This window comes from Drosophila ananassae, chromosome 3R, assembly GCF_017639315.1.
Source record: "Drosophila ananassae strain 14024-0371.13 chromosome 3R, ASM1763931v2, whole genome shotgun sequence".
In the NCBI taxonomy this organism is placed as follows: domain Eukaryota; kingdom Metazoa; phylum Arthropoda; class Insecta; order Diptera; family Drosophilidae; genus Drosophila; species Drosophila ananassae.
The window spans coordinates 17,296,459-17,318,022 of NC_057930.1; the positions used below are offsets into that span (position 1 = coordinate 17,296,459).

Here is a 21,564-nt window from a genome sequence, read left to right on the forward strand (position 1 = left end):
ACACACACCAACAACAACTACAACTACAACAACAGCAACAAATTTGATAAGAAAAAACCGTAAATGAACTAAAAAACACATAAAAAAAAAGTAATTATTAATATTTAAATTTATGGAAAAAAAAAACAACGGCCAAGAAGAGTAATTTGCGGTTTTTTTGTGTGTATCAGAAGAAGATGAAGGAGAAACGAGGAAAAATGCTAAAATAATGTGAAAAAAACGCAAATAATTACCCAAAACTCCAAATTATAAATTTCTGCATTATTATATTTAAAACTTTTTGGTTTATATGATAAAAACAAAATAAAAGGAAAAACATAAAACTAAATCAAAGCATAACTAAGAACTCAGTCATTAAAGTGGATACTAAACTAAAACATCCTTACAAAATGCGTAAACAAGAACTGCTAAATAAACAACGCAAAAGTAAAAAATAAAAAAAAAATTACAAAAAAAAATATATAAGAATTAACATCAATACAAAATTAAAAAAAAAAAAACAGGCAAATTTTTGAAACGATTTTTATATAGAAATGTATACACAATCGATACTGCTGTTCTTGTATATTTATACAAAACGTACACACGCAGGTTTTATAAAAAAAAAAAAAGGAAAAAAATTAAGAAAAGAGAGAGTGAGGGAAGATTTCAGCTGACAGACCATACCAGAACAGACCGACCCGACCCGTAGGAAGGAGGGCAGCGCCAGGCCAGATACGAGGGAAATAGTTGGAGGCCAACGGAAATGAATCGAAGGGAATGAGAGGAAACTAAACACACACACATAAGACACACACATAGACACAGGAAAATACCAACCAATATAAATTAAATATATCTATATATATATATTTATATATGTAAACTATTTGGAGATCCATGACGATGCTCTATTTTTATTGTGGTGAAAACGAAAACAAAAATGGAAGTATCTCATGAATACACAACAGAGTGGCAGTTCGCAGTGGTGTTTCCATCTTTTTTATACCAGATACGCGCCAAGGCACCATCATATATAAGTGTTCATATTCAGATCATGTCAAGTATTTTCCCGCCATATGTGTCACTCTAATATCATCTATTGTAGGTAGCTCTCTCACTCCTTTTTTGAAGCGTTGCTTTCCATGTTTCATACGAAATCCTAGCAAAAGTATGTGTATATCGCTCTGAAATCATTAGCATATAGCAGTTTCCGCCTCAGGAATATATATTGCTGAACCTTCCCCCCTATCTGGATGCCATTCACCTACCACTTACATAACGCTAGCCGTAACAACAAAGTGCATGTGTAACCATATTCATATTTAAATGGCTTATTTTTTTATGTTTAAGCTAATCTAAAGTCTTCTTTCGCGAACAGAAACTTTATAGAACTTTCCCCAGAGATCCCCCCCCAGAATCCACGTCCTGATCCGTCTAACCCATCCGATCTATCCTGATCCTCCAACCTCCAGCCCAAACTACATGCAAACGAAACGTGAAATGAAAACCGAATGCATAATTTACGGATATAAAAAAAAGCAAAATATATAATACGATACTTTAATACTATTGAAATAAAAAAAAGGCGAGTGAGACAAACGAAAAGCTCCTCATGAAAATTAGCATACGGCGCATTATTCTTTTTTTGGGTTGTGGGTTCTGGACTGGGGCTGGGGCTGGGGGCTATCGGTAATCGATAGATCATTGAACTCTGTTCGATTATCGCGATTGTCAAAGTCAAAGCACTGGTCTTTTATGGTTTAATTTAATTAAAGGTCAAGTAGGTTATTTTCGTGCCTGCATTATCTGTGGCAATGGGTGTGAGTCGAAAAATATCTTCCAAAAATAAATATTTCTCTGCAATTAATTTTTTTTTTTTTTGCTTACACTTGCGTTTTTGACAGCCGGAGGAGATCCTTGTCCACCTGCCCCATAAATTTTGGGCATTGCATGTGAATATTTCTTGGCATTTTTAAATATATCTTTCGGTTTAGAGATAAAATCTAGATCTTGGATAAATTTCAAGGTGATTTTCAGTCAGTATTTTTCCGCCGTTTAATTAATCACCAAAAAATATTCCCAATAATTATCGTTAGTGGTGTTTGGGGCTTCCTATTCTTCGCAATTTTAGGCGCGTGTTCTTGCTAACGGTTGAGTTTCGATTTATTCTAGTTTTTCTCACTAAAATTTTGAAAAAATAGTTCAAGTAGAGGGTTTCTGAATTCTACATAATCTTTCTAAAAAATATAATTGGATTTAAACCTTAATAATTCCATTAAATCCTCATTTTAAGAACAAGAAATATAGACATTAAAATCAATTTAAAAATATATAATTTGTATACAATTTTAACTACATTTTCGTAACAAAAATATAAAGCTTATGTCATTACATTTGCAAAAATTTACTACAAGTACTGGTTATATAACATCCAGATTGGTACAATTATTTACAATAATTTTGAAATATCCCCCGTAAGTGTAAAACATCAGGAATTTTGATCTGGACCCTTGTTTTCTTTCGTAAAACAGCCGCATCTCTAATCTCCAGTATCAGAATCCCGATTGGCCCTCCCATTCCCGGAGCTGCTCGATCGATAGCCAAAGGAGCACGGAGAACGGCCCCAGTCGAAACCAGGTTGGCCACAATCCCTTATACAGGATAATCGGGCCCTCCTCCTTCACAATAATCCTCAGGCATTCCAATGTGTTTTTGTAGTAAAGATTCTTGCCATCCTTGTCCAAAGGCTGGTTCATCATCCGGGACTTGAGCACGTCCGCCGGACAACTGAGCACGGAGGCCACGAATCCTGCCGTCATGGAAGAGTAGAAGCGCAAAAGCAATCCCTCCTCCAGCTGGAATGTGCGCTTGTAGGTGCGTTTGCTCAGATCGTAGCTGCCCACGTCCCCGGCGGTCATCATGCAGGCCCGGAAGCAGCTGGGTCCGATGCCCCGCCACATTCCGGGCAGGCCGCTAGATCTGTAATTGTCCGCGAACGCCTGAAACATGTTGCTGGCCCGTGCCGGCTTGCCCAGCTGGAGGCGCCTGCCCTCCGTCTGCATCTGCACCTTGACAATGTCGAAGGGATTGGCTATGGCCTGGGCAATGCATCCGGCTGTGAAGCCGCAGCCCAAGGCGGCTGTGACGCTAAGGACCTCCTCGTTGCGCTCGTTGATGTACAGAAAGGGTCGCCGGAAGATGTCGTAAAAGACCACACGTCCCGAGTTGAAGAGCAGATTCCGGGTAACCATCGACGAGAATCCGGCGTACATCGACTTGAAGCCCTCCACTTTCCACATGTTACGTAAAGTGCCAAAAAAATTGGGCATCTTAGTACCCGATCTTTTGGCCTCCTCACCATCAACCTGCATCCGGGTTTTGGCCACGTCCAGCGGAAACACAAACGATTCGGCGAAATTGGAGCCAATGAAGGCATTGACATAAAGCTGGAAAAGATTGCGAGCCGATAGGGGCTCCACCACATTAATGGGAGGGAATTTGGGATAATCGTCGCTATATATGGGTCTCAGATGCCAGTACTCATCACTGTCCTTGTCCATTCTACCAACCATGGATAGTGTATTACAAAATATATGCTTTACTGTGTGTACACTGTGCTACAATTTGAAACTTCACGTTTAAGGGGAAACGGGTAACAATCGAAAGGCGACTGAGATCACCCAAGTTAGTAGCCCTCAACGCCCCGATGGCGGCGGATCTGTTCAAAGGTCATCCAAAAGACCATCGACCAGGGACTAACGCGCAGCCAGTAGGGTATGAATCCCTTGTACATGGCCATTAGACCCTCCTGTTTCAGCAGCTTGCTGAGACAGTCCAGGGCGCCCTTGTAGTGCAGTCCTCGGCCCCAGGCATCTGTCGGCTGGTTCATGATCCGTGACTTGATCACATCCGCCGGCGTACTCAGTCCGGCGCCCGCAAATCCGGCTATAATGGCGGACAGAAACTGGATACCCCTACTATCTGGCTGGTCGAGGACCCTCATCAGAGATCTTTTGCTCAGATCATAGAAGCTAACATCCCCTTTATCCATGGAGTAGGCATTCTTAGCTGAAGAACAGGGGAGTCAATAAATGCTTACCCAAAGTAACCAGGGCGGCACACCAGGTACTGGGTACGGTTCCTTTCCAGAGACCCACGATTCCACCCGTTTGATAAATGGAAGTCAGAGCTTGGAAAACGTTGTGGATGCGCGGAGGTTCTCCCATCAGGCGGCGCTTGCCCTCCATCTGCATCTGAATCTTGATGAGGTCACTGGGAACGGTGACAATGTTGGCTCCAGCCCCAGCGGCAATCCCGCTGATGGAGGAGCCCAGGAATGTGAGACGCGGCCGGCCATCCTTGCCGGCCACAATCACCTTCTCGCGGATGTTGTCGTAGATGAGCATCTTGATCCCGCTGAAGAAGGTGTGGCGCAAAATCATGGCGGAGATGCCGCCGTATAACTTGTGGACGCCCTCCTCCCTAATGATGCCATGGGCGGTCGCCAAGAGGCCTCGATATCTCGCCTCCTGACCAGCTCCCGGCTTGCTGGCTAGCTCACCCTGGATCTGCATCCGAGTCTTGCACACATCGAAGGGATAGCCCACAACCTCGGCACTGCACGCGGAGACAAAGGAGGTGATGTACATCTCCACGAAGGGAGTCTTCCGGTTCGTCACCAGGTATTGTAGCCTGAGTGGTCCATTCTCCTCCGGCAGGGGATAGGGGGCGAAGGTGGACACATAGTCCCAGTCCCTGTCAAGCGGTAGGTTCAAGTGTTCGTGTGGAGGTGGAACTTCGTTGTCCTGCGATGCCATAAGAGTAAAACTTCTAGCGGTGTACAAACGAAATAGAAACGGCCCTAAAAGGAACTGTCTATCTGGAAGCAAAACATATTTTGAAACCCAAAATATACAATAAATTTCGGATCAAAAAGGTAAATGTTTAGATTTAATGACATAAAAAAGGGTTTGTTTTCAAATAATAATTTCTCTTATATTTAATAATTTAAAAAATATTAAAGGGAGTGCTGTTGGAGCCTTACCTGAGACTTTTATGAAAATAATAATCTTTCCGCCTATCAAAATAAATAAAAATACAAAAAAAAACCTTACAAGAACAAGTAACTCATATTTTTTACCCCAATTTTTTACAATTTTAAAAGATTGTTGAATTTTGAATCAAAGCAGTTTAGAATAAAAATTACCTAATATTTTTTATCAAAGTGTTCTATTTAATATTTATGACAGCTTTTAAAAGAAGTGGGTCATTATGAAGTGGGTTTCCCTTAAGAGTTTATTGTGGGGGAAGATAAGTTTTTATTTGAGAACAACCCCTTGGGTATAGGAGCACCAATATAATTCTAAAACACTCCCATTTTCCAACGAGTAATGTTAATAAGTGGAGCTGTCATTTTACTTCCAACTTTAATGTGTAAATTCCTTCTAGCCCCGGGATCCCACGCCGCCATTCCCCTCACAAGTCTTTAGCACTTTTGTTAAATGAAAATGGAGGGAAAATGGGAAAAGTCTCCGACGCACGCAACCCTAGAACGATTTAAGAATGGGTTCCCAGTGTTTATTAGTCATCGGTCGGTCGGTCGGTGGTGGGGCTGACATATGGGTCAGGTCAGTTTCGAAGAAGTGGCACTCCCAGTCATCTAACACTCGGTGACCGACTCACCGATTTTCCATTTTTTATGCCACTTTCAAGTTCCATAAAACAATGGTCGGTTCTGCCTGCCCCCCCCAGACACCTTTGGAAATTGCTGACCATTGGCAGGTTGTCGGAACAATCGGAGAAACTTGAGAAGTTTGTTGAACTAACCAAACGAAATGTTTGTTAAAATTGCCAGAATCAGCTTAAATGGAAAATATTGTTAATATATAGTTATATAGACTATGTAATGCTCTTTTGCATTAGACTGTCTTTTTGGGGAAATGATATAAGACCCTAAGGTTCTTCAGAAAGTGAAAATAGGTATTGCCGATAAAGATATCCCATATAATGCCCCTAAACTGATCTTCATATTCAGGCAACCCTCTATAAAAGAGTATTATTACCTTTAAAAGTAGAACCTCCCAGTGAGGTTCGTTAAAAAATCGCCAATGCATTTGTATTCATTCAGTTTATTGAATTCAAGTGAAACAAAGTCTTGATACGAGCACCAAAGAAACTAAAGGAGAAGAACCCAGTTTGTGAGGAAAGATTTCGAAACATTGCGGGGGTTACTCCTCTCTGTTGGGTAATACACGTGGGTGTGGAAAGAAGCTATGTGTTTCTAACACCTGTCTATTCCATTGCAGTGCCTTCCAGAAGAGTATAAAAGCTTAGCTCCGAGTCAAGCGGAAGTTAGTGAGCGGAAGAACATGGAAAACCATTCACAGACCCGGATACTGATGTGGCTGTGGATCTGCCTGGTGATACGGCTGTCTGTTGGCTCCGCCCAAGGCACCATGACCACAATCTGCGTGGAGATCAGGCCCAGTGGACCGCAGGAGGAGCCCTACTACATGTGTCGGGGAGCCAACTTCGGCGGCGAGAACGGACAGCAGAGCTGTGTGGAAGTCCGGAACCAAGGCGAACAGGGCGAGCCTCTCTACATGTGCCGGGGCGTGGAATACTTTGGTCCTGGTGGCGAAAGTCGTCCTCTACCAGAGAACTTTCCCGGAGAGCCTCATACCTTTCCGTCCTTTCCCGCCTTTGGAGGCGGGAAATTTCAACAGCCCTTGGCCAAGGAAGAAGTCCCACCTACGCATCCGCCGACATACCAGGACCAGCCCCTCCAGCCTCAGCCTTCTTTTGAGCAGCCGCAACCCGCCGCCCAGTATGGATTCCCCGGAAATCCCATGGCTGCCCCTGCATTTTCACCTCCGGCGCAGCCGTATGGCCTGCCAGCAGTTCCTCACCCACCTCTTGGCGGCCCAACAGCAGTTTCACCAGGAGTTCCAGTTGGCCCAGGCCCAACGGCCACGGCCTCTCCGCATGATCCTGCAGCGGCTGCGAGAGCGGCGAAACTCCTCAGGGATCACATAGTGGGGAGCAGTCGCCATCAGCCGGGCCTCAATGAAGATGTCCTGGCAATGCCGAATATAGGACATGATAAGGAGGAGCTCAACCAGCAGTATCGTCGGCCAGTGGAACAGCAAATGGTCTGGGTTCCGCTGACGCACTCCCAAGATCCCCAGAACGATCCCGTGATGAAGGCGTTTTACAAGAGCCTGGCAGCAGAGCCAGTTGTAAGCCAAGCAGGTCCAGGTTATGCTCCGCCGCAAGAGCCCTACCAACAGAATCCAGCTCCGCCCACGCTGCCACCAGCGCCCCCAGCTTACATCCAACCAGAGGGGCCCAATAACTATTGCAGCGAGTGCAGTGCTTCCACTCCAGCAGTCCAATGTCCGGTCAATCCGGAAAATGGAATGAGTTACATTCCCGCCTGTCCCAGCTTCCAGCCGGTCATCATAGCCATGCCCTGCTATGGTTCCCATCAACCTGTGAATTACATGCCCGTCGCAAGACCAGGACCCCCAGTGTTACGAGCTCAAGTGGGTTCACCCTTTGGAGTGCCTCCACCCTTCGGAGGGGCGTTTGGACTGGGCGGCCAGGTGGGAAGTCCCTTTGGGGGGAACCCTCAGATGGGAGACCATCATGTCGGTGGCCCCTTTGGCATGGGCTTGGGCCTGAATCCCATTCTAAATCCATTCGGATCATTTGGAAACCTTAATCCATTCAATCCCTTCAACCGCGTCCTCGGATCTCCAGGTTCTGCAACACCACCACCGCAGCCCAACTTATTCCAGAATGTATTCCAGCCTTTCGAGGGGGTAGAGAGCACCACGACTTCTGACTCCTCTTCATCCATGGATTCACCCACTGAAAGATCCGGAAAGCTCAATTTCTCTGCCAGCACTCCCGCGTCTCCCAGTACAACACAGAGTGTAACTGTGGGAGCTGCTCACGAAAGTACGGATGATCAGGATTCGGATGAGGATGACGAAGACGAAGATGGTGCGGATCAGGTGACCACTGCCATTCCGGCTTTCGAAGATGATGCATCCGCCTCTGACGCCGATTCGAAGGAACTGACGGCAAAGCAGCTGGTGAACAAGGCATCCGATCTCCTGAAACCAGAGAAGAGAAAGCGACACAATTCCCGATCCAATAGTCCTCAGAAACGAAAATATCTTCAGCAGTTGTAGCTGTCAAAATTAAGGACTTAAAAAATATTAAACTTTAATATAAAAATAATATGTTTCTTATTTTGTACACTAGGGAAGGTTATAGTCGTCACTCTTACGCTCAACTCCTTCAAGAAGGGGATGCATATTGACGGAAAATCCATCTACAATTCGATTAAGGTATTCCGCTTAAGAATCAAATGTTTCTTGTCGAAGATATAGTTCTTGCAGAGGGTCATATTATCACTCCCAGGCATTCATTAACATTTTTGAAGGGAATTCTTAACAAAATTTCACAAAAAATCGAAAAAATATTTTGTTCTGAGATTTTGATGTAGATTTATGGAGAATCGATCCACAAATCGTTGAAGGTATTCCGCGCAAGGATCGGATAGAAATTGGCAAAGATATAGCCTTCCCGGTGGGTCATTTTGGCCTCCCATGCATTTTTGATAACTTTGAAGGGGACCATAAAATTTGAGAAAAAATCGAAAAAATATTTTGTTCTGAGATTTTGATGCAGATTTATGGAGAATCGATCCACAAATCGTTTAAAGTATTCCGCGCAAGGATCGGATACAAATTGGCAACGATATAGCCTTCCCGGTGGGTCATTTTGGCCTCCCATGCATTTTTGATAAGTTTGAAGGGGACCCTCCATAAAATTTGAGAAAAAATCGAAAAAATATTTTGTTCTGAGATTTTGATGCAGATTTATGGAGAATCGATCCACAAATCGATTAAGGTATTCCGCGCAAGGATCGGATACAAATTGGCAACGATATAGCCTTCCCGGTGGGTCATTTTGGCCTCCCATGCATTTTTGATAAGTTTGAAGGGGACCCTCCATAAAATTTGAGAAAAAATCGAAAAAATATTTTGTTCTGAGATTTTGATGCAGATCTATAGAGAATCAATTTACAAATTGTTTAAGGTATTCCGTGCAAGGATCGGATACAAATTGGCAACGATATAGCCTTCCCGGTGGGTCATTTTGGCCTCCCATGCATTTTTGATAAGTTTGAAGGGGACCCTCCATAAAATTTGAGAAAAAATCGAAAAAATATTTTGTTCTGAGATTTTGATGCAGATTTATGGAGAATCGATCCACAAATCGATTAAGGTATTCCGCGCAAGGATCGGATACAAATTGGCAACGATATAGCCTTCCCGGTGGGTCATTTTGGCCTCCCATGCATTTTTGATAAGTTTGAAGGGGACCCTCCATAAAATTTGAGAAAAAATCGAAAAAATATTTTGTTCTGAGATTTTGATGCAGATTTATGGAGAATCGATCCACAAATCGATTAAGGTATTCCGCGCAAGGATCGGATACAAATTGGCAACGATATAGCCTTCCCGGTGGGTCATTTTGGCCTCCCATGCATTTTTGATAAGTTTGAAGGGGACCCTCCATAAAATTTGAGAAAAAATCGAAAAAATATTTTGTTCTGAGATTTTGATGCAGATCTATAGAGAATCAATTTACAAATTGTTTAAGGTATTCCGTGCAAGGATCGGATAAAAATTGGCAAAGATATAGCCTTCTCGGTGAGTCATTTGGAATGTGTTTGTGTCGAATGTGATTTGGCGAAGGTATAACCTTTTCCGGGGGTCGAATCGGTGGTCCCAGACATTCCTCAGCTTCTATTAAGCTTCTCCTTAAATTCTGTTAAACAGAAACGAATCTATTATATCTAGAAATTTCCTTGGCTGACCCATTTAGCTGTTTATTCTCCAAACTTCTGGCGGATGAGTAAGCCAATCCGCGATGAATAAGCCACTTTAGGAAGCATTTTATATAGACGTATATTTATATTTATATTTATTATGTATACGTGTATCTCTTCTCTTTGCTATTTCCCGACGTACTTCCGTTTGCCTAAGCCGCATTTCGCTTTCCTCCGGCATTCAGTTGAGCCGATTTATGGCTCTTCAAAAAAACAGAAAACAAAAAACAGAAAAAATCCAGCCACGCTCCACGAACCAAACAGGAACATCAAGCGTTGAGGTTGAGCTGTGTTTCGCTGGCGATTAGCAATTTCGAGCACGTAAGAGAACAATTTAAATAAACAATAAATATAGCAACAATGTAATCATGAAAATGCAAGTAATAACTGAAGTCAATGCACCTTACTTAGAGGTTGAAGGCGGTTTTCTGAAACTCTGATTGAAATATAAAGTTTAAAAGAAATTTTTAACATTGCAGTTGTGGGTATAAAAGATTCCCCTTAAAGGGACTGGTACCCCAAAGTCATATACCATCTCAGTCTTGGAGTACCAGGGGGTATATATAGAAAAAACAAAAAACCCTTACGTTGCATTACAAGAACTTGTCACAAATACCATCGAATGGCGAAAATCTAGGGAGCTCTTGTGCAAACAATTGTACCCAATCGACAGAAAGTATCTGAAAGTGATGATCTGGCAATTATAGCCAAGTTTTTTTGCAGCAGCTCGCTGAAAAATTAAAGCTAGAAAAATTGGTAGTCGAAATCGTTATTTCGCGGCGCGAGGTTTAAGGTTCCAAAAGATGATTGACTTCCGAACAGGCCCCATAGCTTTGGCCGTGTTGGCGGTGTGCCTAGGATTGTCCAAGTCCGACCAGGATGTGCCAGTATCCAATCGGATCGCCATGCCATCACCGGGTGATCCGCTCTATTATATGAATGCCGATGCAGGTCTTTCCGTGGGTCCCACCGTAGCCCTGAAACGCACCAATCGCTCCCTTCTGAAGTGGTGGGATGACCTCTTCCTGCGAAACAATTGTTGCAACAATAACAACAATGTTGTTTACCCGCCAGCACCTGTTGTTCCTCCTCTTATAAACAACAACTGCAACAATGGGTTGCAGCTCCAGGACCTTGATCCTTTCAAGCAGATGAAGCTCTTCAAGAAGCTGCCCGACCTCTTCACACCTCAAAGTCCTTGCGGCCAGACTTGCGGTGGCTGCGGACAGCTCCCGCAACCCCAGCCGAACTATGTTGCTCCTTTGACTCCCGCCTACGGTGGGGAAGGGTATGCACCAGTTCCAAAGGAGGAGTATGTCCAGCCAAGTCCTAACTATGGTCCGGGAGATGGCGACGCCGGCTATGTGGCTCCACCTGCCACAGACACCTATGTGGCACCCGTTGCTCCTGCTCCTGCGCCTGCGGTTGTAACTTATGAGGCGCCTGTTCCAGCCTACGAGGCACCTGCTCCAGCCTACGAGGTGCCAGTTGCTCCGCCCGCAGCCTATGAAGCCCCAGCTCCTCCAGCTGTCGAATATGTCGCACCCCCACCACCAGTTCCCGCTCCTGTCGCCGATGTCTATGCTCAGCCGGCTCCGGCTGCAGCACCACAACTACCGCCGATTGTCTACCAACCCATCATTTACGTCTCCACTCCTTTGGTCTCCAAGTCCCAGGTGCAGGCTGACGAGAATCAGGCTTATGGAACTCAGCCGGCTCCACCTGCTCCTGTCTACGAGGCTCCAGCTCCAGCTCCTTCGCCCCCAGCGCCCTGCGGGGGTTATGCGCCACCCACACCCAACTATGGAACGCCCTCTTGCCAAGCGCCCATCCGCCTGTCACTGATCGACCAACCTTTCCGAGTGGCTCCCGAACTTTTCGAGGAATATAACTATCGCCTCGCCTTGGCGGCTCAGAATTTAATATAGATTACGACTCGTTCCTTGACCGATATGTTAATAAAAAGTATATAAAGATTGGATGGTTGTGATTCATATGGGATGTGGTTTCATTTTTCTGCAAATTTCGCAAAATGGGCTTAATAGTTTGGGTTTACATTTCCATTTATAAATTTATAGTAGATAGTTAAGTTCTAAGATGGAAAAAAGGTATCTCAGGAACCTCCAAGTTTTCCGCAGAGAGTAGGTTTAAAGTAGAGTAATATAGAATAGAATATATTTATATATATATAGAGAGTAGGTATTTTTGTTGATAGATTTTCAAATTAAAATTTGAATTAAAAACAAATTGTTTAATAAGATTGGACTGTTTCTCTGTAAGATGATTGTAAGAAAGGTAAAATTCTTACTATGAATTAAATGAACAATCTTGTGCTTTAAAAATTAAACAGTTAATATTTTCTCTGTTTCTTTAAATTTCTTTAAAAATCTATTTAAACTATTTTGGGTGGTTTTTCCAATTTGGGCCAAAAGTATGCAATAGGTCTTTCCATATAGATAACTCTTTTTATCGGAACTATCTAAAATAGTGTCTTGTTTTTGTTCCAACATGAATCAAAGAACTATATACTACAGTACTCATATAACAGAATAATGGATAACTTGATACAGATCATGATTTAAAAAGAAATTGATCCAATTAGTATCCAAAATTAGGGATTTATTATCTAAGAATAATTTATTTGGGGTATTAATAGTTTATCTATTTCTAAACATTAATTCTTGCTAAAAGAATCTCGGGATTTCTTTAAAATTGTATACCTAAATTGTACTTATTGTATATTTGTAAAATTGTGTAACTAATATACATAAAGTTTTATTTTGTATAAAAAAATAATACTCGTTCAATAGATATGATTCTATAGACCGTTAATAATGAAGACTTGGAAGCAATTACTCCTTCTTTTGATAGGTTTTTTTAAATATGACTGACTCAAACAAACAGAATATGTCTGATAAAAGTAGTACTTCTTTCAGTGTGTAATTATTTCTAGTTTGATTCATGCCTCATACTGGATATTTTCATTACACGTAACTAGACTTGATATCTTATACAATTTGCATACAAAGTCACAGATGACGTACCAAGAACTTGAGCTGGTAATGGGCCAGCTAGAATTTATCCAGCTGGTTAGTCGTTCCCGTTGCGCGCTCTTCGTTCTGTTTTCAGTTTCGAAATCAAAATTCCATAACATTGCACATTGCACCAGATAAACTAAAACCCCTCAACACCGAACTGCAATTCACGCGGGCATGAGGGCAGCCTGTGTGAAATGCGATAATCACCCGAAGATAGGAGCCAGCCATGACCAAGACCAAGTGAAAGTGACCGCAGGCCGAGGAAGTTGGTCGGTCGTCTGCGCCCGGCTGGCAATTATTATAGAGGCGTCCGATGCGGTTGCCGCCACTTCCTCGCTTTGCATGTGGCACGCACTCCTCTCACTCCGGCGATCATCGCCTCACATTTACACGCCCCGTGCTCGGATGCATGACGCGATGCTTTTCATAATCTCTTACTTGCTGAGTGAGCGGAAAATATGGCTTGTTTGATCTTCTGCGGGGTTGGGATGGTCCCATGGCATGGCCAAGGGACCATAGACCAGAAAGAAATACAGCTGGAAGTAACCATGGCTTGTTGACCTAATTGTGCCTGCGCGTTAATGGGAGTGTTACAAATTCAATTTTTGTATTATGGTTACTTTTAATTTGTAACCATTAGGTCCAACACCCTGTAATATTTATAGTCCTTGAAGAAATACGAGCTATATAAACAGTTTATTCTTTATCTTTTAGGTTGTAAAAGTATCTTTTAAGTATATCTTTCATAAAGAACATTTCCATTCGTTGCACTGGACTGGATAATAGACTGGATAACGGATAATGAATAAAAACTTTTTAGATGAATGTATATTAAGGGGGTAGGGTTACTTCAAATAATATGCAATGACTTAAATTATTTTAAAAGCGTCTAAAAACACTTCAAAGTTTTAATAAATAAATGGCTAATTAAAAATGTCAACAAAATGAAGAGAAAATTAAGAGATCTATCTCACGTTCACAGGTAAATTATATTCTCAAAATTTTGTTTTAAATATCAAAACAATCTTTACAGTATTTTTGGAGCTATGATGGGCATTAACTTTCAAAACTAGAGATATGGGTAAAACCCTAAAGAACCCAACAAACGCGTAATACATTATCATAACCGTACACAAGTCATAACTTCATTAAAAATTTTCGGTTGACTTGCAGTTTTAACTGAACATTCTTTAAATATTCATCAAATTTTTACTCGAAAAATTTTCATTATTAATAGCTATACATGAACATAAAATAATAATTATAATTGACCAGGTCATTGTTAATTTATAAACCAAAAATATGAACATTCTGTCTGTAATATTAGCCCAATCTCAATCTCCTTTTTTCGCACATAAATTATTGAATATTTCAGTATTTAAATAAATAATTTTAATGATATTAAAAATAAACTCTAGAAACCATTATCAATAAATTTTAAAGAAATATATAAAACATCTTACAACAAACATCTTAAAACATCTTTGGAAATATAAATTTAAATAAAACAGAATGTAATGCTGAAGATGATGTCTATAACTAACACTTTCAAGTCAATTATAAATTAAGAAAATCTTCTTGGTTATATCATATAATATATTTCATTAAATTTATGTATTTCTATAGCAAAATCTTCAAAGATTGATTTGTTAGCTTCGAGTTAAAATCGTGTGTCACCGGAAACGCAGATGCCAATAATAATAAGACAAAAAATACATCATTTATTAATGTAGAGATGAAGTTCCAAGATCCCCAATCATAAAAATGTATCATAAAAAAGATCATCTAGGCGGGGGCCTTTAAAATCGAATCTACAGATACATACGAGTAAAGAAAATAAATATCAATTGAGAATATTCCATACAATTATATTTTAGGCTCTTGTGGTAATGATATGTGACCTAACTCAAATTTCCCTCATTGTGAGTGTTGATCTGAGCGAGTCGGTTTGAATTCGAGTCATTGCCACATATTTTTAAAGTGAGTGAACATCCCATGTTCGTCTCAGAAGTGGATGCCTTTGTAGGGGGTTTATCAAGGAACATGTACACATGTTCTTTATATACAATACATACATATATATTCACACTCTCTGCGTGTATTCGAAGAAACATATTGGGGGAGAATTCAAAACAAAATACGAATTTTATATTTAATTTTTGGTTATTTATATGCGAGAGCTATAGATAATACAATTTCGAGTAGAGACAAGTTATTTGGGTCGTTGCACTATACGTATATGTCTGATATGTTTGGAAAATTTTGGGGAGTGCGTTTCAAAATTGGACAAAAAAGCAGGAGAAATTTGTATTCAACAAAATTAAAATATAGTTGCCTTGAAATTACATAAAATAGATAAATATAATTTATGCTTAGGCCATGGGCATCTAACATTATGATCTAATAAATTTATTTCAACATTTATGGTCTTTTCTAAAGGCTATATTGTTTGGAAATTGTGTGGTATAATATAATGGGTTTATATTTTGGTCTAATTTTGATCTTATGATTTACGAAAGTAAGATCAAATCATGGTTATTTAGAATCCATAATAATGTTTAGGATTTAAATTAAATATATAGTATAATTTGTCAGTTAGTATTTAGAATTGGTTTGTAAAATCTATCATCTCATGTACAATCTAAAAATAAATTATTCTAACAATCATTTTCAATCTTTCTTTTAAAGAGTTATTTAAAGTTTCTGTAATAAAATCAATACTTATAATTATTTTCATATTCGTACATTTTGAATAAATTACCAAGTTGGAGCTGTAGGAAGCACTCTAGTTTTTATGTCCAATTTGTATTATTTCGACACATGTAAAAACCAGAGCACATACCTTTCATATTTCCACCCACCTTTGGAGTGCAATGCACCAAATTCTAAAATGTGTTACATTTTTGCCAACCTAATCACTCTGCCGCCCAGAGATGACCCAAAAAACTGATGTCGTGGTTTTAACAAAGTCAGCGGTATATATATTTTCGAGTTGGGCTGATGGGGCAGAAAAGAAATTAAGACAAAAACGAAGTGTAGTTACAGTGTTTTAGTTCTGGAGGTAGTGCTAACTAGGCAGATCGGCTCACTATATAAACTAGAAGATTGGTCGGTATTGGCATCAGTCACCTTTGGTAACTTCAACAGCTCAATCAGCTCTCACCAGCCACCAACTCCAACTCCAATCAAGATGAAATCCTTCGTGTGCATCGCCCTCGTTGCCTTCGCCGCTGCCGCTCTGGCCTCTCCCACCAATGTGGCCACTTCTTCCCTCACCGGCACCACTGGCGGAGCCACCGTGGCTCTGACCTCCCAGGACAGCGAGGTGGAGGGAGTCACTGGCCAGGGCTATGGTGATCTGACCCGTCTGCGCAAGTCTGCCTACGGTGGCAGCGCCGGTGGATATGGAGGCTCCAGCATCCAGGCTCCTCCCTGCCCCAAGAACTACCTGTTCAGCTGCCAGCCCAACCTTGCCCCCGTGCCCTGCAGCGCTTCTGCTCCCAGCTACGGATCCGCCGGCGCCTACTCCTCCCCGGTGGCCACCTACGTCGCCCCCAACTACGGCATCCCCCAGCACCAGCAGCAGCTCTACAGCGGTGCCTACGTTCCCCAGGCCTATGGCTACCAGTACTAAGGATTAGTCCTTCTGCCGCTCCAGCCATTTGATCGTCGACCATGCTAACAAAAAAACAATTTGACCCTTTAAAAAAACCAAAAAAATATATTTGCATAATAAAAAGCAAAAACTGAAATTACTAGTGTTTTAATTTATTTTACAACTTTAAATAATAGGAAACAGGATTCTGTTAAATACCTTTTCGTATTTCCTTATTCCTTTCCATATTTCGCTCTTTAGTTTTTATTATTAGACAATTTAAGATTCTAATATTTTATTTAAAAAGGATAGAAGGTTTTCTTAAGGGTCTTCCAAATACAATATTTTTGGAAGCTTAACAAAAAATGGTATTTTTGGGGAAGGGGACAAACATAAGCTAAGGGGACATGGGGAAGCTAACATAAGCTTTTATGTTAGGGTTTTAAAATTATACTTAAAATAAAAGTAAAACATGTGTAGAAACTTTATAATAACCATTTAAGAACACATTTGATGCCTTTTTTTTCCTATCAACTTTTTATTATGAAAATTAATTGATTTTCTTGAATGTAAAAACATGAAAGGGTATCATTTAAGGCTATATTTAATAGTATAATTAGTAATATAAAAATATATTCTAAAATAATGATAGTTACTTTTTTAAAGAATTAGAATACTATTTTATGTAATTTCTTCAATATTATAGACCTTGGATGCCGAGATAATTGTGTATTTTAATATAAGTATATATTAATAATTTAATATGTAAATAACAGTCATTAAAAATGACAAAAACTTTTAATATATATTTGCTTATGTAATAAAATACCTTAACCGCTTAAAATGACAGTGATAGAGTGTTAAATCGGAAGCCAAATCTGCGAAAATAATTGCAAAGTTAGCATTAGCTGCGTTTACCTGGAAGTCTGGATTATAAAAGAGGAGCTGGGTCTATGAACTTAAGTTAATGCTTAAACAAGCCAAAAATATTTAAGAAAAAAAATTAATTTTATTGGGATTGAATCGGGGATGAGGAAAAGCGATTGCGACACATCCGAGACGGCGATGCAAATCGACAAGCGAAGCGCAAAAGTGGAAAGTGCAAACGCTGGGGTAATACGATATCCGATCCAATCAAATGGTTGACTGGGCGGTCAGCCCCCACCGGCTTTGGAGACGCAACCCCTAGCTACATACAATGTACTGGCCTTCGGGCTTAAGGTTCTCCAGTTTCTCGACGAACAGTAATGTCTTGACCAGGGCACCTCTGGGACATGGCCCCAAGGGCCCTTTTCCCGATGCCATTTTCATGCGACCCCATTTCTACCCACTTCCTCTAGTCAGAATGTTCGACCCACTGACCCACCTGACCAGGTCACCTTGCCCCGACTCTCTGTCTTGGCTGCATTTTTTTCCACTTTCGCTTGGCATTGCACTTTCAGATGAATGAAGTTATAAAAACCATCTGACCACGCCGCAACTTGGTTGTCTCAGTTTACACGGCCGCCAGAGTAATCAATATGCTGAGATATCTTGGATTCCTCCTCATCATTGCTGGGGCACATTGTTTGGGTCGGCTAAGTGGCTACAATCCCGTGCTCACCCCCGCCACCCGATGTGTGAGGAGCTTGCCACTGCCGCTCTACCATTTTATTCCGGTGCGAGTTCTTACGCCTAAGACCTTCCTAGAGGATTCGGCTTCCCATTCGGAACTGATTCGCCAAGCGCGTCAGCAGCAGATCGTTCAGGAAGTGGTTGTGGAGAACAACTTTGGAGGGCCAGGATTCGGAGGTCCTGGCTTTGGAGGTCCAGGTTTTGGAGGGCCAGGTTTCGGAGGACCAGGTTTTGGAGGTCCAGGATTTGGGGGTCCAGGGTTCGGACGTCCAGGTTTCGGAGGATTCAGAAGACCTGGATTCGGCTTTGCTCGTAGCTACGACCAGGAGGAACCAGAGCCATATGAGGCGCCTGCTGAGATTACCTCTGCGCCCTGCCCAAAGAACTATGTATTTTCCTGTGAAGCAGTAATCAAACCTGTTCCCTGTGCTTCCCCCAGCACCGGTTCTGGTTATTGAGAGAAAGAGTACTGATTAAAGAAAATAAATTAAACGACTTATTAAAAATTACTTTAAAAATGTTATTTTTTGCTTGGAAATCATGGTACAAAGAGGTATCTATGTTGTTTAACTTAAACTGCTTTAAAATTACGTATATTTCACTACCCCTATTTTTTCAAGGGCTTTACGTAAAAAAATTTAAGAAATGTGGAGAGAAAAGGGTTTTCTTAATGTTTGTCCAAAGAAATTTCATCCAAAAGACTTTCAAACATCAAAGTATTCCGTAAAAAAATCAAATTAAAAGTGGCAAATTAACTGGTAGAGAATGGTTTTTAACAAGGGTTATATCAGAAAAAAGACACAAATTTAGATCGACCAATTTTCTCTCAGGTTTTTTATGCAAATTGATATTAAATCGATCTTAAAATAATTTAAGATATTCCCCTTGAGAATCGTATGAATATAAATGATACAAGTATGGTTTGGAGCCATATATGGCAAATTCAGATTTTCAAAGGAGTTACATGGATGAATTGGAAAAATATTGATCGAAATGTTATTTTTTTATGAGGTTTTAAATTATCTAAAATTTTTCGCCAAAGAATCCTATGCAATAAGCCAAAACACTAGTCACTGCAAGGTGCTTTGTAAATATCCTGTGTTTTTTAAAACACAGAAAAAATAATAAAATTATAAAGTTTTTTTATAAGCAATGCATTTTATTCAAGAGTTCGGTTTGTCTTCAGAGTAATGATCGTTTTTACAGCTCCCGGACGTATGGCACGGCGTACTGGGGCACGTACTGGGAGTACGCGCCGGCGGAGCCGTAGGATGGAGCTGGGGCGGAGCAGGGAACGGGCTGGAGAGAGGGCTGGCAGCTGAACAGGTAGTTCTTGGGGCACGGGGGCGACGGGATGGAGGCCGGGGCGGAGTAGGCGGGAGCGGCAGGAGCTGGAGCGGAGTAGGCCGGAGCAGCTGGGGCGGAGTAGGCGGGAGCAGCAGCTGGTGCAGAGTAGGCGGGAGCAGCAGGAGCGGCTGGTGCGGCATAGGATGGAGCAGCGGGGGCAGAGTACGAGGGAGCGGCGGCTGGGGCAGCGTATCCGCCGTAAGCAGCACGCGACACACGGATGTTCTCGGCCAATGGAGCGGGGATTAGGATGCCTTGGGTGGGCTGCAGCTGGATGGTCTCGGCGCAGACGGCGGTCAAAGCCAGGAAAGCGATGGCGAGGATGTTGCGAAGGTTGAATGCCATTTTGGAGGAAGTTGCTGCTGAAGTGGCGAACGGAGAAGAACTGTTGGTGACTCCCTTCGAAGCCACCAACTTTATAGCCCAAAAAAGTGTAGAATAGCAAGACCTGCATTGCCGGAGTAGAACACCAGCGAGTGGGAAAAAATGCAAATCAAAGCAGTGTCCCAAAAATGCTGACTTCCATCCAACCAACCCGGTGAGTGCTTCGGTGTCGGGTATTGGCTTTAGATTTTTTGTGGGTGCTCTGCACTGGCCACATATTTAGCTCCATTTGTCGACAACAATGATGACGTTTTGGTTATTGGTCCTCATTATGGTGACCTTAAATCCGAGATGGCCCGAAGCCACTTCCGCATCAATGTTCCAGTTTCTGGAGGGGAGGAATACCGAAAGCGATCAGAATTGGTCCCACCTGCTGCCCACGAACTTCTACTCCGAAATAAACCAGCAGTACTATCGGAGATTTCGACGCCAAACCAGGATTGGAAAGGGAAAATGGATGCAGCCGCCATTACTTTTCGAATATGCACGATATATCCAGGAATAAAATGTAGTATATTATTTTTAATTATAAATTTTAAATACAAAAAAAACTCAGCAAACTTTTAAATTGAATATGAAACTGGGTACTGATTCAAAAATTTAAATATATCCTCCACTTTTATCGAAACCACTTTGTAATCGATAACCACTGGGTTTAACGGGATATGCGCATGCCTGCGTGGGCGCCTTTGACGTCACTAAGGAAAAGGACACAACAAACTCCGGACTGTCCAAACACAACAAAAAGGCAATACACTCCCCCCATCAAAAAGTTTTCAACAAAATTTGCAATGAAGCTAACCTTGAGAAGATACTCCTGGATCCTGATGCTCCAGTTTGCCCTCTTGGGAGTGGATCTATTCTTCAATGCTTTTGGAGCTTCGCTGGCGAGGAATCGATTGCAAACTGCTATACTATTCTTTGTGTAAGTGGATGCTAGGCTAGGACCTACTAGGCTTACTTAATGCTATTTAACAACGAAATCCTTTAGCATCCAGGATGTCCTGATCATCGCTGAATATGTCCTATTTACCTTCACCCTCCACTCGACCTGTGTGCACCAGGTGGGTGCCTCGCACATCATCCTGCGCAACTGCAAGCTCTTCCTGGTCAGCGTCACCATCTACTTCCTGCTGTCTGCCTCGCAGCACTTCTGGATCGTCTCCCAATATCGCTTGGCTCCGGGAAATGAGACAACCGAGTGGCCCCTTGGATTGATTGCCCTGTCTGTGATCCAGCGTATAGGTAAGAGCATTGGTCCCTTCTCCAAGCACTCTTACGTTATGGTTCTGGTTTTCCTGGCAGTTTCGGTGTTTTATTACTACAGCTGCAAGTCCACAGCACTAACCATGGCCGATCCTCGCTTCAAGGAGGAGTATGTGGACTGGATTGTTGAGCAGTTGGGTGATAAGTAATGGGATTGGAAAGGGATAGATTCTAGATAGGAAGGGCAATTATAAATTGGTAATGGGAAGTGCAAATCAAGTGTAAAACATTTAAATAAATCTTAGTTATGCGTAAAGATTAGTTGTTTAATTTATTTTTAAACGAGACTCCTGGCGCCATCTGTTGGTCGCTATTAGAATGGATTTTAAAAGCCCCAAGAAGTGTTTCTTTCTTGACACTACGAAAGATTGTCCTTAAATATTATTGCTTTATTTATTTAACTAATTTGATTTCGATACACAATAAATATT

General features: G+C 41.6%; 9 protein-coding genes across 9 annotated transcripts; 6 read left to right on the forward strand and 3 right to left on the reverse strand.

Annotated features, from left to right (window-relative positions):
- Positions 1-51: 51 nt before the first annotated feature.
- Positions 52-3,554, reverse strand: LOC6498399 (mitochondrial uncoupling protein 4C). The gene has a single exon (XM_044716461.1). It carries the CDS (start codon positions 3,552-3,554, stop codon positions 2,535-2,537), a length of 1,020 nt encoding a protein of 339 aa, XP_044572396.1. The 3' UTR covers positions 52-2,534.
- LOC6498398 (mitochondrial uncoupling protein 4) lies at positions 52-5,044 on the reverse strand. Its single transcript, XM_001962683.4, has 3 exons — positions 5,027-5,044; positions 4,082-4,861; positions 52-4,023 (listed from the first exon to the last, which is right to left on the reverse strand). Exons 2-3 carry the CDS (start codon positions 4,797-4,799, stop codon positions 3,668-3,670), a joined length of 1,074 nt encoding a protein of 357 aa, XP_001962719.1. The 5' UTR covers positions 4,800-4,861; positions 5,027-5,044; the 3' UTR covers positions 52-3,667.
- A 1,055-nt stretch (positions 5,045-6,099) lies between these two features.
- On the forward strand, positions 6,100-8,229 carry LOC6497119 (extensin). The gene is made up of 2 exons (XM_001962682.4): positions 6,100-6,226; positions 6,288-8,229. Exon 2 carries the CDS (start codon positions 6,351-6,353, stop codon positions 8,178-8,180), a length of 1,830 nt encoding a protein of 609 aa, XP_001962718.1. The 5' UTR covers positions 6,100-6,226; positions 6,288-6,350; the 3' UTR covers positions 8,181-8,229.
- A 2,202-nt stretch (positions 8,230-10,431) lies between these two features.
- LOC6497120 (skin secretory protein xP2) lies at positions 10,432-11,868 on the forward strand. The gene has a single exon (XM_001962681.3). It carries the CDS (start codon positions 10,693-10,695, stop codon positions 11,815-11,817), a length of 1,125 nt encoding a protein of 374 aa, XP_001962717.1. The 5' UTR covers positions 10,432-10,692; the 3' UTR covers positions 11,818-11,868.
- A 4,177-nt stretch (positions 11,869-16,045) lies between these two features.
- Positions 16,046-16,679, forward strand: LOC6497121 (vitelline membrane protein Vm26Aa). Its single transcript, XM_001962680.4, has one exon. The coding sequence runs from the start codon at positions 16,118-16,120 to the stop codon at positions 16,559-16,561; it is 444 nt and encodes a 147-aa protein (XP_001962716.1). The 5' UTR covers positions 16,046-16,117; the 3' UTR covers positions 16,562-16,679.
- Positions 16,680-18,006: 1,327 nt separating this feature from the next.
- On the forward strand, positions 18,007-18,645 carry LOC6497122 (vitelline membrane protein Vm26Ab). Its single transcript, XM_001962679.4, has one exon. It carries the CDS (start codon positions 18,043-18,045, stop codon positions 18,592-18,594), a length of 552 nt encoding a protein of 183 aa, XP_001962715.1. The 5' UTR covers positions 18,007-18,042; the 3' UTR covers positions 18,595-18,645.
- Positions 18,646-19,274: 629 nt separating this feature from the next.
- On the reverse strand, positions 19,275-20,250 carry LOC6498397 (vitelline membrane protein Vm26Ab). Its single transcript, XM_001962678.4, has one exon. It carries the CDS (start codon positions 19,826-19,828, stop codon positions 19,337-19,339), a length of 492 nt encoding a protein of 163 aa, XP_001962714.1. The 5' UTR covers positions 19,829-20,250; the 3' UTR covers positions 19,275-19,336.
- LOC6502419 lies at positions 20,109-20,387 on the forward strand. The gene has a single exon (XM_001962677.4). The coding sequence runs from the start codon at positions 20,109-20,111 to the stop codon at positions 20,370-20,372; it is 264 nt and encodes an 87-aa protein (XP_001962713.1). The 3' UTR covers positions 20,373-20,387.
- Positions 20,388-20,430: 43 nt separating this feature from the next.
- Positions 20,431-21,408, forward strand: LOC6497123 (transmembrane protein 138). The gene is made up of 3 exons (XM_001962676.4): positions 20,431-20,792; positions 20,859-21,112; positions 21,173-21,408. The coding sequence occupies exons 1-3, from the start codon at positions 20,533-20,535 to the stop codon at positions 21,280-21,282; spliced, it is 624 nt and encodes a 207-aa protein (XP_001962712.2). The 5' UTR covers positions 20,431-20,532; the 3' UTR covers positions 21,283-21,408.
- Positions 21,409-21,564: the final 156 nt, after the last annotated feature.

Excerpts from the sequence above, each read along its gene's own strand:
- LOC6498398 (XM_001962683.4), bottom strand. The coding sequence starts at position 4,799 with ATGGCATCGCAGGACAACGAAGTTCCACCTCCACACGAACACTTGAAC. Across the intron at positions 4,024-4,081 it reads TGCCGCCCTGGTTACTTTGG|GGGATGTTAGCTTCTATGAT; the intron begins GTAAGCATTTAT and ends CCATGGATAAAG.
- LOC6498397 (XM_001962678.4), bottom strand. The coding sequence starts at position 19,828 with ATGGCATTCAACCTTCGCAACATCCTCGCCATCGCTTTCCTGGCTTTG.
- LOC6497119 (XM_001962682.4), top strand. The coding sequence starts at position 6,351 with ATGGAAAACCATTCACAGACCCGGATACTGATGTGGCTGTGGATCTGC.
- LOC6497123 (XM_001962676.4), top strand. The coding sequence starts at position 20,533 with ATGCGCATGCCTGCGTGGGCGCCTTTGACGTCACTAAGGAAAAGGACA. Across the intron at positions 20,793-20,858 it reads ACTGCTATACTATTCTTTGT|CATCCAGGATGTCCTGATCA; the intron begins GTAAGTGGATGC and ends GAAATCCTTTAG. Across the intron at positions 21,113-21,172 it reads GTCTGTGATCCAGCGTATAG|TTTCGGTGTTTTATTACTAC; the intron begins GTAAGAGCATTG and ends TTTTCCTGGCAG.
- LOC6497120 (XM_001962681.3), top strand. The coding sequence starts at position 10,693 with ATGATTGACTTCCGAACAGGCCCCATAGCTTTGGCCGTGTTGGCGGTG.
- LOC6502419 (XM_001962677.4), top strand. The coding sequence starts at position 20,109 with ATGATGACGTTTTGGTTATTGGTCCTCATTATGGTGACCTTAAATCCG.
- LOC6497122 (XM_001962679.4), top strand. The coding sequence starts at position 18,043 with ATGCTGAGATATCTTGGATTCCTCCTCATCATTGCTGGGGCACATTGT.
- LOC6497121 (XM_001962680.4), top strand. The coding sequence starts at position 16,118 with ATGAAATCCTTCGTGTGCATCGCCCTCGTTGCCTTCGCCGCTGCCGCT.
- LOC6498399 (XM_044716461.1), bottom strand. The coding sequence starts at position 3,554 with ATGGTTGGTAGAATGGACAAGGACAGTGATGAGTACTGGCATCTGAGA.